Source organism: Lactuca virosa, chromosome 1, assembly GCF_052849685.1.
Source record: "Lactuca virosa cultivar CGN04683 chromosome 1, Lactuca_virosa_CGN04683_v6, whole genome shotgun sequence".
Taxonomy (NCBI): domain Eukaryota; kingdom Viridiplantae; phylum Streptophyta; class Magnoliopsida; order Asterales; family Asteraceae; genus Lactuca; species Lactuca virosa.
The window spans coordinates 147,013,737-147,028,778 of NC_136426.1; the positions used below are offsets into that span (position 1 = coordinate 147,013,737).

At 35.2% G+C, this 15,042-nt stretch overlaps 1 protein-coding gene and 1 long non-coding RNA gene across 3 annotated transcripts; both read left to right on the forward strand.

Annotated features, from left to right (window-relative positions):
- The first annotated feature begins 2,396 nt into the window (after positions 1–2,396).
- Positions 2,397–12,127, forward strand: LOC145159751 (cullin-1-like). Of its 2 annotated transcripts, XM_079078793.1 has the most exons (19): positions 2,397–2,558; positions 3,214–3,405; positions 3,468–3,567; positions 4,480–4,665; positions 4,854–4,901; positions 4,995–5,219; positions 5,304–5,381; positions 6,107–6,196; positions 6,654–6,734; positions 6,855–6,917; positions 7,570–7,656; positions 7,751–7,900; positions 8,059–8,114; positions 8,862–8,982; positions 9,096–9,257; positions 10,256–10,399; positions 10,493–10,711; positions 11,160–11,327; positions 11,838–12,127. In XM_079078793.1, exons 2-19 carry the CDS (start codon positions 3,239–3,241, stop codon positions 11,940–11,942), a joined length of 2,250 nt encoding a protein of 749 aa, XP_078934919.1. In that variant the 5' UTR covers positions 2,397–2,558; positions 3,214–3,238; the 3' UTR covers positions 11,943–12,127. The 2 variants fall into 2 exon arrangements, 1 of the variants encoding a protein (XP_078934919.1); XR_013737899.1 differs by lacking the exons at positions 2,397–2,558; positions 11,838–12,127 and having other exon boundaries at positions 3,209–3,310; positions 10,493–10,815; positions 11,160–11,281.
- Positions 12,128–13,130: 1,003 nt separating this feature from the next.
- Positions 13,131–14,741, forward strand: LOC145107022 (uncharacterized). Its single transcript, XR_013707712.1, has 3 exons — positions 13,131–13,220; positions 13,995–14,060; positions 14,625–14,741. It is a non-coding gene; the product is annotated as an uncharacterized LOC145107022 (long non-coding RNA).
- The last annotated feature ends 301 nt before the right edge of the window (positions 14,742–15,042 follow it).

The window sequence follows — 15,042 nt, forward strand, 5'->3', positions numbered from 1 at the left end:
GGCGAGGTCCCATATCTCATAACTAGCTGAGTATGGATGGGGTTCCATATCTCAATATTAGCATAGTAGAGGCGAGGCCCGTGATAGGAATGGAGTGAGGGTGGGCAAGGGCCCATATCTCACTACTAGCAGGAGTATGGACGGGGTTCCACAACTTCAGTAGCAGACCAGGGGCGGGGCCCAAGTTAGGCGAGGCCTTAGATCAGGGTACAGTTAGAGTGAGTTTATTTATATACTAGTATGTTATTTGATTGTATGTATGTGTATAGCGGGCGAGGCCCGGAGACAGGCGGGGCCTAAGAGAGACATATCTGTATACCGAGCGGGGCTCGATGCCAGGCGGGGCCCGATGCAGCGGGCGGGGGGCCAGTATGTGGTTATGTGTTCATGGTTATGCGTATGTGGTATGTGGTAGGTTGGGGAACTCACTAAGCTTCGTGCTTACGATTTTCAGTTTTGGTTTCAGGTACTTCCGGTAGCGGAGGGAAGAGCTCGAGATGATCGCATGGCACACACCAAGAAGTTTTAGTCTGGGATGTTTTTACTTTGATAAATAGAACATGTTTGATACGATACGCTGATTTGACATATAAACCTTTAGTTATGGTTGAAATGATTTGATACTTATGGTTTTATTAATGTTTTAAAAAGAAATTTTTGGTCATGATTTTTGGGATGTTACATAATATATCTCTTTGACATGTGACATAATATTAATGAGGATTTGTATTAGAGTGACACATGTTAAATGGAGATTGAAACTATTCTTTTATTAGAATAGAGATGCAGAAAATCATCTTAAACTCTTAAGGGTACATGCAACCTAATTTTGATTTATGTCATAACTCTATTGAAGCAACAAACCACGAACAACAAAACTAAGCCTAGTAAAATCGAAAATTACACACCTCTAGTTTGTTATTGTAAAATAAACCCTTTGGACAATCCAATAGCTTCTTGAAAAACTAGCTTCAATTGTGTGCAAACCTCTAATGGTTCACACCCACAACACAAGAATCCTATAAGATTTAAGATAAAGGGGAGAAATATGAAATTTTTGGCTATTGCTTGTCTGAATACACTAGCCAAAAATTCCATGTCAAAGGCCCTATTTATAGTTGATTATGAAACACATAAAAATCCTAATTTGAACATAAAATAATATTATTTCAAATAAGGTAATTGTCTGGTTTCTAGTTTATCCTTATGAAGGCTTCCAGAAGGCTCCTAAAGAGCCTCTAAAACCGTCCCTAGCAGGAGGGTTTTAGAAACTGTCCTCTACTAAACTTTTGAACAACTGCAACTATAGTCCTTCAACTTATAATTAATTCTATTTAACCCAAAATTAACACCAAGTTACTTATGATTAATTCTAAATTATTTATAACTATTTCTAATTAATATATTAATCATATAATATATTAATAAACCATCTATCTCTCTTAAATCAATATAGACAATTTCTTGGTTATGAGGGCAATCTAAAAATGACTTTACTCTTATTCATCAGTATTATACCAATTTTGTTAGGATGTTAGACACCTTAATCCAACACACACCCCTATTCCTAGCGTCTTCCCCTATCATACCGGCTCATTGTAAAATTGATTTCACTCCTCTCATCTTTGTTTAAGATCCACAATAGATGATGCTAAAATCGATTTCAAATGGTGAATCGGTCATCAAAATATTAAGATAACAATACATGAAGATTTGGTTTATTTTCACAAATCCATTTTGATTTTGATTTTGGTTTTATTAGCTTCCATTTTACCTATTTTTTCTGGATTTTTCTTTTCATTTGGGTTTCAGGTTGGGTGGTGGTGGTGGAAGAGATCGAAAACGAGGTGGGTGGTGGTGTTGTAGATGACTGATGATGAAACAAGTGGGAAAAGGCTTTGTTTCAAGTTTCTTCTTTATTTATTTTAATTACAACTAAGTGCAACAATGGATGTCTTGCCTGGCAAAGTATGGATCGAGGATAGTGTGGTGTGATCCGGTGGCCGGCGGTGGCGTGCTTCTCACTTATCAGAGACAATATGCCAGAGACGTTGGTCGAATTTAGATCAATGACAACTTAAAATGGGAGGAGGGAGGGAGGGAGAAGATTTCATTGAGGGGTGGGGGGTATGCAGACCCATTTTATTTATTTATTTTAAATTATAAATAATAAAAGAATAATAAATAAAGAAATAAAGAAATAGATAAGGACAATATAATCATTTTACATTTGTCAGGGACCAAAGATGCAACAAAAATCTTAGGGATTAAAAAAAACCGAACTAAAGACCAAAAACGCAGATCACCCCAACCACAGGGACCATTCATGTAATCTCCCCGTTTTGTTTACTCGGTTATGTTTTGAAAATCAAACCAAATACCCGCTCAATATCTGCCTTCGTCTCTCTACTCCTACTCTGCTCTTCGATTCCAAGGGATCCTCCCAGCCAATTGATTACGACTTCGATTGCGACCGCTTCTGTTTTGAAACCTTTGTCTGCCGATGGGATGTTTTGGAGTTGAAAGCGTTGGGGATTTCGAGCTGGAGTTCTGGTGAGGTTATGTTTATTCTTGGAATTGGTTTTTCTAGGTTTTAGGGTTTATGCGAGGTTCTCAATATTGGATTAGGGTTTATGTTTTGCTATTACGTTATTTTTCGATCGTTTGTAGGAATGGTGGCGTGTATTTTTATAAACTGGTAAGGCAATTCGAGTAATCTTTGGTTTGCGTACATAGGTTTATGTATGTTTTAGTTGAAATTCGACCATTACAGGCTTTAGTTTTCAGTGATTTGGCTGTTTGAGTTTCATGTTGTAGGCTATTGTATGAACATGTATCATCGCACTCTCTTATGATTGATATAAATTGCAATCATTACCATTATGAGATTTCATATCTTAATTACATTGTTTTCTTTCTTCAACACACGTTTTTAGTTAGTTCTTTTCATTTAAAAACATTTGTTGTACTGATTTTTGTCCAACCTATTCGTATTAATTTGAAACCGAGAGCTGTTTAGATGCTTGAATACTAGTCGTATTATTAACTGTTCCAATTTTCATCTGATGAATTGCAATATTGTTCCAATAAACTAAACAGATTTTCAATTTGGATACTTTGTTTTCCCCTTTCTGTGTCTTTGTCCATTTTATTTTTGGTGAATAAAGGTCTGCCTCTTATTGACAACAACACCTACCTTGATTCCTTTTTCAGAGGTATAATCTGGTTCAACATTGTAATGAAAATGAATGAACGAAAAACTATAGGCTTAGAGGAAGGATGGGAGATCATGCAGAAAGGCATAACAAAGGTGAAGAATATTCTAGAAGGTCTTCCCGAGCCACAATTCAGCTTAGAGGAATACATGATGCTCTACACCTATATTTTCTTTGACTATATTACCTTGTGATTGGCCATTTGCTCTATTAAGTTACATCTTGTGTAATACTTTTAACTTTATGCTCCAGAACCTGCTACAACATGTGCACACAGATACCGCCATCCGATTGTTCAATACAGTTATATCGCAAATATTGTCAGTCTTTTAAAGAGTACATTACTTCAACGGTAAGGAAGCTTATATCCTTGTTTGTATATACAAAATTCATCACATACCTTTAGGAGCTATTTTAGACAATATAAAGCTTCATTATAATGGTTCGGATGGTGGGTGAAGGTCAAAAGTGACTTTTCACAGCCAGAAAGTATGGCTCAAACATTATTGATAAGGGGACTTGTAAAGAACATGAAAAAAACTATTATTAGGTGACGATGGCATAGACTTTAAATAGATATTGTCTATAAGTAGTTCGAGTAGCAGATACGGACATGGTTTTATTCAGAAGTAGGGTACACATGAATTACTTTTCATAACCTAAATTATGATAAATAGTTCTTGATAAATCACAGTTGATTTATTTTCTTTATTGAGGAGTTTACTGTCCTTTACACACATGGAGAGTGTCCCAAGGCAATTAGAAAAGCTTTTCTACAATCACCAAAAAACTGCAAAATACTTGATACCAATGATAAAAAGTATTGCTTTTGTAATTATCATAAAAATCTAATGATTATTTGCTAGCGATATGCACCATCTAGGACACCGAGCAGACTTAAACTTGCAATTTGCAAATTGAAGTTCACCAACTTGTTTCTATTCCTTCTTTGTGCATTTCTTGTTTCTAGGAAAAGTTAATGCAAACAATACTCTGAGATTCCAGCTATGTCCCATTTTCATGTAAATTGTTATAAGATAATGCTAATATATATCTTCTTACATCTAGTCATAATTTTCTCACACAAGTAAATTGTGACATGAAGAACCTTGACAACTCCAATCATAGTGCCTTGTATGTTCATCTAGGACCCTTGATCTTTAATTCGATACTTGCTAGTATTTTTCACATCTTTTCATTTATAAATGCTAAGATTCTATGTTTCCCAAGTGATGTTGGTCTTAACATAGATTCTTTTATGCAGGTCTTACCTTCTTTAATAGAGAAGCATGATGAGGTCCTGTTGAGAGAGCTTGTGAGAAGGTGGTCAAATCATAAAGTCATGGTGCGGTGGCTTTCTGGATTCTTCCAATATCTTGACCGCTTTTACACTGTCAGCAAAGACTACCCGAAGCTAAAAGAAGCCGGGATTTCGTGTTTTCATGATTTGGTAAAAATCATATGTTGGTTTGAACTTAATGATTATAATTTGTTTTGATAATTATATTTTTATTAGATGGAGCTAAGTCACATGATGATAATGATAATGATAGTTATAATGAAGCAAAGGTTAAAGAAATGAATATGTGGAAGTTTATTGGCACCATGTTTTGACTAGCTGTTGGATATGCTTGATAGTTATACCATAAGCTGGAGCAGAAAATGACAGATGCTGTAATATCTTTAGTATGTTTTAACTTTTAACCCCTTTTCTTTTTTAACTAACTTGATTTGTCCCACTTTCCTATTGAGATATGTTCCCTTATGAATTTTAACCAGATTGATCAAGAACGTGAAGGCAAGCAGATTGACCGAGCTTTACTGAAGAATGTTCTAGATATATTTGTTGATATAGGAGTGGGACAACTGTTGTATGAGGGCAATGAAATGGATTACTATGAGAATGATTTTGAAGCATCTATGCTTAATGACACAGCAGCATATTATTCACGCAAGGCTTCCAAGTGGATTCTAGAATATTCTTGTCCAGATTATATGCTTAAAGTAAACTTTTAATATCCTTCTTGATCTTGAAAATAAACTTCTATTTTATTTTGTGAAAAGCAAGCATCGGTTGTGGAATTTCAGGCAGAGGAGTGCTTAAAAAGGGAAAAGGATAGAGTTTCTCATTATCTTTATTCCAGCAGTGAGCCAAAGCTTCTTGAGGTTTGTTTTATCAGTTATTTTTAAAATTTTTTAAGAAGAAAGTTTTTCATTACTCAACTGGGACTAGAGTTGTGGTCTTGTTCTAGTTTTGATTTCCAGTTTTTCTGTTTTTTTTTCTTCCCTATATTTATTATTAAATTTTCTGAAATCATATCTAGGTAGTCTTTGGTAGGATGGAGGAAGGAAATCGTTCATTCCATTGAACTAGTTTTTTTTGTTTGTTTTGTCTGATCGCATGGAATGAACCATTTTTGAGGGAATGTTTATTATTATTATTATTATTATTATTATTATTATTATTATTATTTTCATTTTGTTAATTTTCATTCCTTAGTGGATGAGTGTTTTCATTCCATCATGAAATAGAATGAAAAGTTGCAATATAGCTTATTTTTATTTATGTAATTTGAGTGAGAGTTTTACTTTATTTTATTTAAAAATAAATAAATAAATAAATCTGTGATTCTTAGTTAAGTTACTATTGTTTACTAATACCTAGAAAATAAAATTTTATTTTAATCATATTTGGTTTCTTGTTAGCTTAAATTATGTTCAATTTTGTTTATCTTTATAAATCAATTTTTCATCAATTATAGTTGAATAATATATAGACTAGAGTCAAAACTATACATTATTTACATAGTATGCAAATATATATATATATATATATATATATATATATATATATATATTTATTGTGTCTATCTCCATTTTGGTGTATGTAGAAAGTTCAAACTGAGCTGTTGTCTGTTTATGCAACTCAATTGCTTGAGAAGGAACAATCAGGTTGTCTTGCATTGCTCAGGGAGGACAGGGTATGCACTTTTTAATGATTGTTGTTTAAGCATATAATATAAATGCAAGAAATAGCAAACACACTTTCATTGGTTTGTTTGTTATAGCATCCTACTTTCATGTGTTCCTATCACAACATTGTGCTTCGAAAATTCTACCCAGTTATAGGCTTATAGCAATGTCATCCATATGCAAAGCTATATTTGCTGCTATAGTTCTGGGTAATTTTTAAAAAAGTAATGTAGTTACAAGAAAAAAGATTCAAGTACAATGCTATAATGGGTTTGACATTTCAAAGCTCAATGCCTTAATAAGAAAATGATTGGAAAATTGAATGTTGTAACTGAAAGAAATTCAGTAGGATGATACAAAACACAAATAAATGAAACTAGATTGCTATTTCTTTCATTTAGCCTTATTTAGAATAGTTTCTTGGTTACTTTTGTTCTCTGATCATTCTTTTTTTCACGGATTTAGGTTGACGATTTATCAAGAATGTACAGACTCTTTTCAAAGATACAAAGTGGACTGGATCTTTTTTCTCGTATGTTTGAGCAGGTTTGTTCTATTCTATTGAAATGAACTTCATTTTCTGAAAAAGTAGAAAGCCCATTGCGCCTTGGTTTTTTTTTTTTTTTTTTTTGTAATCTTGTTGTCATGTTCTTCTATGTTCTATAGCATGTCGCTGCTGAAGGCACAGCATTAGTTAAACAGGCAGAAGATGCAGCAAGTACCAATAAGGTTTGTACAATCGTGTCTCTTTTTTGTCCTCTGGAATCTGGATGAATGACGTTTGAAAAATATTGGAGAAAATGACACCAAACTTGGGGAAATGGAAGGAAAAAATAAATGAGGGCAGATTTGTAAAGGTCAGGACTTAATAGGCAAACCCTTTGTTAAGTCGTTTTTTCTGTATTAATTAAAAGAAACACTCATATATAGCTTATCAGATATTCAGATTAAGTCTTGTCCCCATTAATCCCATTAAGAGAATAAAAACAAAATACCTACTTTCTTATCTTCCTATTACAGGATTGTACTTTGAAAAATCTACGCAATTATAGCCATGTTTTCTGAATACAGATTACAAAGCAAATATCTTTTAAAGTACAATACCCTAGTAAGAGAAAAAGACAGCACAATGCTGTAATAGAAAGAAATGAAAGGCAGAGGGATATAATAAACAAACAAATAGAAGTTTATGGTAGTTATTGCATTTAGTTTTAGCCCTTTAATTTATGATTAAAAGCTGCAATGATGAGTAATTTTGAACTTATAGTGTATGCAAGCCGAAAAGAGAGATGTGGTTGGCTTGCAGGAACAGTTAAAATCAAATTTGCAGAAATTACTAATTTATTTGTGTCAAGAACCTTATCTGTTTGCTGTTCTTCAGGGTTTTGTTAGAAAAGTGATTGAGCTCCATGACAAGTACCTGGCATATGTAAATGATTGTTTCATGAACCATACTCTTTTCCACAAGGTTAGTATAGTAAAATCACCAATAAACTATTAATATAATCAAAACCCATTATGCAAAACAACTTGTTTTTTACCCTTTGAAATATCCCCTCTAGGCTCTTAAAGAGGCATTCCAAATATTTTGCAACAAGGGCATTGCTGGAAGTTCAAGTGCAGAGTTACTTGCTACATTTTGTGATGATATTCTTAAAAAAAGTGGAAGTGAGAAATTGAGCGATGAAGCCATTGAGGACACACTTAAGAAGGTATGTTGGTTGCTGTGTTTGGTGTCAAATGGGACAAATATATGCAATTTTAATTTAACGCGCTCTCATTATTTTGTCTGTGCAAAAGACGTAAACGCCCTCATCACTGTCCTGTGTCGCAAATGCAGAAGTGATTGAGTTATTGAACTGATTTGCAGGTAGTAGTGTTGCTTGACTACATCAGTGATAAAGATCTATTTGCTGGATTTTATAGGTAAGCCCGTTTAGGTTAGGGTTAACAACTTTTTTGTGACTCCTTGTCCAATGAGGTCATTTTCTGATAGGGTGGAATGCGAGAAATAGCAACGTACTTTTCTTGGTTCGTTTATTGTTATATTCTATTTATTACAACATTTGTACCTTGAAAATTCTATGAAACTATAGCACTGCCATCGAAAATACAAAGCAATTTTCACTACTATCATTGGGTAGATTTTTCAAAGTATAGTATCCTAAATAGAAAAAAAAAAATGAAAGTACAATGTTATGTTTTGGTTAAATATTCAAAGTACAATGCCTTGATAAAAAAAAGTTGAAAGTATAATGCTGTTTTAGAAAGAAATGAAAGTAGGATGCTATAGGTAAATCCCTTTAGGTTATCATTAATATCAACCTTCTTTGTGATTCCTTGTATAATATGGTCATTTTCTATTAGGGTTAAATGCAAGAAATAGCAACATACTTTTCCTAACTTTCTTCATCATAGCATCTGATTTTCATTTCTTCCTATTGCAACATTCTACATTGAGAAAACTACCAAACTGTAGCAATACAATACCATCTAAATACAAAGCGGATTTTACTGCTATAATTGGGCAGGTTGCTCAAAGTATAATATCCTAAAAGAAAAAATCGAAAGTACAATGCTGTAGTAGAAACAAATTTAAATGTAGGACACAAATAAATGAAAGTAGGTTGCTATTTCTTGCATTTCGTCTTTTACTAATATCCGACATTGTAGGAAAAAACTTGCTCGGCGGCTTTTGGTTGACAAGAGTGCTAATAATGAGCACGAGAGAAGTATTTTGAGAATGATGAAACAACAATGTGGTGGTCTCTATACATCAAAGATGGAAGGGATGGTAATTATGCAAAATTAACTGTTATCAAATTCATATTCTGAAAAGGCTAAAAGCAAGAAATAGCAACCTACTTTTAGAAATTTAACATGCCATGTTTTGTATCTATTTTTCAGTTTAAGGACCTGACATTGGCAAAGGAAAACCAATTTCATTTTGAAGAGTATTTGAACAATAATCCGAATGTTAGCCGTGGAATTGACTTGGCCGTGACAGTGCTAACTAGCCATTTGTGGCCGAGCTACAAATCTAGTGACCTTAATCTCCCTGCAGAAATGGTAACCACCAATAACTTTTATTGTTATCAGAAAAAAAAAAAAGATGATGGTGTATTTGGTTTAAGGATTCTGACGGGATTGGAATACGAGATTCCGTTCCATGGCATGTTTGGTTGCCAAATCGATGGAATTCAATTCCGTCGGAATCCTTCAAATTCTATGTTTAATGGATTTCACTGTATTCCTAGGTAGTGTTTGGTACGACGGGACTGGATAAGGAATGCAATAATTTCATTCTATTGGAATTAAAAAAGAAAGATGTTTGTTTTACCTATTAATGAAGGAAATCTGTTTCCTTTTTATCTTGTTAATTGTCACTTCTTACACTTTTTTTCTCCATCATGGAATGGTATGACAAAAGTGTAATATAACCCAATTTTTTTTATACATAAAGTTGTTAATGACATATTTTTCAAAGAGTTTCATGATTTTATTTAATTTTACTGTTATATTCAAAAAGAACTAGATTTTTTTTTTAGAATCTTATTTGAGTTTGACGGGTTTTTATTATGTTTAGTTTCTTAGTTTTGTAAATAATAAATTCTATAAATTATTATCAATAACATATAGAGTAGTGTCAAAGCTATACCTTGTTTTTACTTACATATAACATAATAAATTCATCTCATTTCTAGAGGCCAGCCACATATGATCATGGAATGTAATGACTGATTCCATTGCCTTGGTTACTCTGTTATTTCATCATTCCATTCCATCCAACCAAATAGACCCCAATGGAAGGGTGGAAAGATCTTTCATATTTATTAGAAGACTAAAATATCCTCTTTTATGTATTGAAATAAATAAAAACAAAAAAAAATCAGTTATATATATATATATATATATATATTTACAGTAAATAAAAAATATTTGAATATAAGTTTAAATCTAAAAAGTATTTAATTTTTATTATCTAATTCCTTTGACTTTTCCAAAAACATTCTACGACCCAAACACACCCTCAGATATTTGACTTTTGTAATCACTTGATGCTGTAGGTTAAATGCATTGAAGTTTTCAAAGACTATTATCAAACAAAAACAAAGGGGAGGAAGCTTACATGGATATATTCATTGGGTAGTTGCCATGTAAACGGGATATTTGAAGCGGAAACACATGAGCTGATTGTGTTAACCAACCAGGTTCCTTCTTTAAGTGCTTTTTTGTATCAGTTCAAAAAATTTTGATAGTTGAATATGTGTAAGGTTTTGACTTTTTGCATTCGGTCAATGCAGGCAGCTGCTTTATTACTATTCAATTCAGCAGATCGATTGAGTTATCAAGAAATCAAGACTCTGTTGAACTTGTCAGATGATGATGTTGTTAGGCTACTCCATTCTTTGTCATGTGCAAAATACAAAATTCTTTTAAAGGAGCCGAATACCAAATCAATCTCTCCAACTGATTACTTCGAATTCAACTCAAAGTTTACAGATAGAATGAAGAGGATCAGGGTGTTTGAGTGTTCTTATTTTTTATAGTGCTAAATACAAGAAATAACAACTCAAAGCGTGTTGCTATTTCTTGTATCGACCCTTCTTTATATAACAATAATGAGGTGGGTCAAGGGGTAATTCTCATTTCTATCTAATGCATCAGTTTACTTCCAAAATTTTCCTTATTCAGACATTTTACTTTTGAAAAATCCACCAAATTATAGCAGTGTACAACCTAGTGTTTTCTTGTTACTATGATATGATATACCGTGAAAAAAGTATCCAAATATAGCAATGAAGTTGCTTAGCACTTGTATGACATTGCTGTAATTGTGTAGATTTTCCGAAGTAGAATGTTGTAATAACAGAAATGGAAGTAGGATGCTATAATAAACACATCAATGAAAGTATGTTGTTTTTTCTTTCTTGCATATAACCATTCTGTTGCTTTTTCTTTAATATGCAGATTCCTCTACCTCATGTGGATGAGAAGGAAAAGGTGATTAAGGATGTTGGCAAAGAGAGGGGGGAATCCATTGAACTTGCAATTGTGCGGATAATGAAGAGCAGAAAGGTGCTTAAACACCGAGAGTTGGTTCAGGTGTGTGAGGAACAGTTGGGATCCTTGTTTAAGGTAAGTTTTTATTTTAAAAATAGCGACATACTTACATTTGTGTTTACACATACACATAATAGCAACGTACTTACAATCCCTTGCCCATCATAACAGGCTACTTACATATCTTTATCGATAAAATAAATTAATAATACTATGTAATAGATAAAGTACATTGCCCATACCATACCTTTAACAAAATATGTAAGTACGGTGCTATTATGGGTAAAAATATCTGCATTCATCTTTTGGTAGTGTTTGCTATGCTGGAATTTGGAAAGCAATGCAATGCGATTATTTCCATTTTTGTTAACTTTAATTATGTAGTCAAGTTGCGTTTTTTCATTTTATCATGAAATGGAACGGACATTCCTTCCAGTCCTAGAAGCCGACCCACACATGACTATGGAATGTAACGACTCATCCCATTACCTTTGCTTATTCCGTCCATCCATCCATCCAACCAGACAGACACACCAATATTAATCTGTTCTCTACTGATTGGTCTTCAACTGTGAATATGTGCAGCCTGATGTAAAAGCAATCAAGAAGCGGATTGAAGACCTGTTGAGTCGTCGTTATCTTGAAAGAGATAAAGAAGACCCAAACTTGTACCGGTACTTGGCAGATTAAAGCCGAAGCATACGTAGCTGGAATAGATGATTAGTATAAACCTTGATCTAGATGTTCTTGTGGATATTGTAATATTACTACAGGTTAAACAAATTCGGTTTCTATTGTGTATTTCGGTTTACATGACTGGTATTGCTTGTATTGTGTTTGAGAAAAAAAGGGTAATAGAGGTTCTTTGCTACAAACTGGGGCTGTTTGCATCTCATTGCTTGACAGTGTATGTGTTCTTGCATGCTTGCCCTATTGGTTAGAAGTTGAGGATCCATAAGTGAGTTGCAAGTATGGATGACCTTCTGGATTTACTTGTTTACGATCCTTGCACTACTCTGCCCTAAGATGTGAAATATATTTCAGGTAGTAGCTGACATAGATGCTAGCGTCTACAAAAATCTAATCCATATGGGGACATGATTTGGCTGTTGAGACTTCAACTCTCAGTCATATTTCTCATTAGCAAAAGGCGTACTCTGCCCTGGGTCCAAGCATGGGGAGGTATATTACGATATAGTATATACCTCGAGTAAGAAAGGCGATGTATGAGTTTGCTTGAGACTTCTCTAATGGATTCTCACAATCTTTCTTGTTAGAGTAAGTAATGTCAATTTGTTTGAGAGCTTTCACGTCTTTACCAGTAGTGGAACACACTGATTTTTATTTATTTATTTATTATTATTTATTATTTTTAAAGCGTGCTGAGTCTTTTTCTTTTTCATTCAAAAGCAATTTCGTTTTAAGTGTCTTTATCTAGGCTATACCATCCCTTTAAAGCTAGGCCCGATGTAACATCCGTCTCTTCAGATATTAATTAATTATGCAAATTAATATTAGTTTTGGACTAATGCTTGGGCAATGGCCCCTTTTTGGAATGGACCTTAGAAGATTGGACCAAGAAGTTGGGCTGCCCATAAGCCGTACGCGGGGCGTAACCTGGCGTACGCGGGGCGTAGTGATTGCATTGGATGTGCGGGACTCGGGGGCGTACGCGCAACGTACCATGAGGTACGCCCAGCGTACGCGAGCAGATGCCAAACCCTAATTTTTAGGGTTTAAGTCATATATAAACCCCATTGTAGCCTCCCCTTTGGCCTCCTCACCTGTCCCTCGCCCTCAGAAAACCCTAGTTCGTCCCTTACCCCATTGCTTTGTGTGCTTGACCTTTTTGAGTTCATTTTGGTGAAGAAGGGCTTGGAAGAAGTGAAGAAAGGTTGAAGGAAGAAGCACTTGAGTATCTTGAGCTCAAGGGTCTGGAACAAGCTCACCTTTTGGCACTCAAAGGAGGTATAAAGCTCCTATCTTTCCTTCTAGAATCATAGATCTAGGGTTTCGAAGATTTGGACCTTTTTAGGTCCAAAGAATTGATCTTGAGCATGCAACACCGTTTTTGAGCTTAGGGTTGCCACCCTTGAAGCTCAATGTGTTCCTTTAGCTGTAAAGTTGCAAACTTTGAGGCTTTTATGAAGCCATGCAAGAGATCTAGCTATTCCCATGATGGTTCATTGTCACTTTTTAGTGTTGGGCTCATTTGGTGGGTTGCAAGCCACCAAGTGATCGACTTTATGGGTTAGGACGGAGTATTGGACTCAAATCTGTAGTTTGGACGTAGTGTCTTAAGGGATTAAGCAGTTTTGTAGAAAAGAGCTTAATTGGAGAGTACGCTGGGCGTACACGTCAGTACGCGCAACGTACAAGCCCTTTCAGCTGTACGCGCAGTGTATAGAGAGGTACGCTGAGCGTACGCTCAGTCAATGGACTTGTTATTGGGCTCGGTTTAGGCCAAGTATTGGACATAGTAGCTGTGGGTTGTGTTGGGCCTGCAGAATTCAGTTAGGGGCCTAAGGTTTAGTAGGGTTTGGACAGGAAAGCCCAATTTGAAGAGTTGGGCCCAATTTAGAAAATTGGGCCATTTGGGGATTAATGGGCCTTAGTGAGTTTAGAAGGACTAGAAAGGATTGGGCCTGGGTCATGGCCCAAATTGGATCAGAAGGGTAAAATAGTCATTTTACCCATAGAAGAATCATCATTTCTGACTAAGTGTTTATTTGGTCATGATAGTCGGAGAGCAGCCGGAACAGCAGTCAGGGATTTCACACTCAGGTTTTCAGCAGTCAGTCATACGAGGTGAGTCTTCCTCCAGTAGGAACGGGTCTAAGGCACCAATGCCGGCCCGTTTAAGTAGTTATAGTATGCCAGGGTGAGCCCGATGCCGGGGTTAGCCCGATGCAATTTATATGTTCCGGACTGCGGTCCGATGCCGGGGCGGTCCCAAGAAGTAGTTATGTATGCTTGATGTCTTTGTGATTCATGCATGTTGTATGTTATGTGTTATGTGTTCTGGGCTTCGGTCCGATGCCGGGGTAAGCCCGATGTATGCTAGTTTATATGTTATATGTTATATGTTCCGGGCTTGGGCCCGATGCAGATTATGTGATTACGATATGTGTTTATGATATATGTTATGCTGTGTATGTGCCGGGGTAAGCCCGATGCCGGGGTGAGCCCGATGCCCGATGCAGTCGGATGCCGGGGTGAGCCCGATGCCGGGTAAGCCGATGCCGGGATTCGTCCCGATGCAGTTGGGAGTAGTCCCAGAGTTATGTGAATGTTATATGTTATGTGTATGGTATGTGGTAGTTGGGGGGAGCTCACTAAGCTTCGTGCTTACGGTTTCAGTTTTGGTTTCAGGTACTTCAGCTAGCAAAGGGAATGGCTCGGGATGATAGCATGGCACACACTACAGTCTTTTTGGCCTGGGAGATTACTCTGATGTTTTTATCATATGTTTTGATTACATTATTTGACATGGTGTTTTGAGATACATGATACATGGTTTCTTATGATTTTGGATGACTTATAGTTTTATATTAATTTTCAAAACGAAATTTTTGGGTTGTATTTTTGGGATTTTTCACCCGACCTCTGAAATCATAATCAACAATAGCATCCTTAAGCACTTACTTTGAGTAACTTTATTATCTCAATTCATTCTAAGGCTCTAACATCAACAATTATCGTACTAAAGTGAAGCAATAACTGATGTATGAATAATGCAAATGTATGATATGGAATGGCTCATGAAATGCAAACCTAAGACTCTTAACTT

Coding starts and splice junctions, on each gene's coding strand:
- LOC145159751 (XM_079078793.1), top strand. CDS start 3,239: ATGAAAATGAATGAACGAAAAACTATAGGCTTAGAGGAAGGATGGGAG. Junction 9,258..10,255: donor TTAATCTCCCTGCAGAAATG/GTAACCACCAAT, acceptor TTGATGCTGTAG/GTTAAATGCATTGAAGTTTT. Junction 10,712..11,159: donor ATAGAATGAAGAGGATCAGG/GTGTTTGAGTGT, acceptor TTTAATATGCAG/ATTCCTCTACCTCATGTGGA.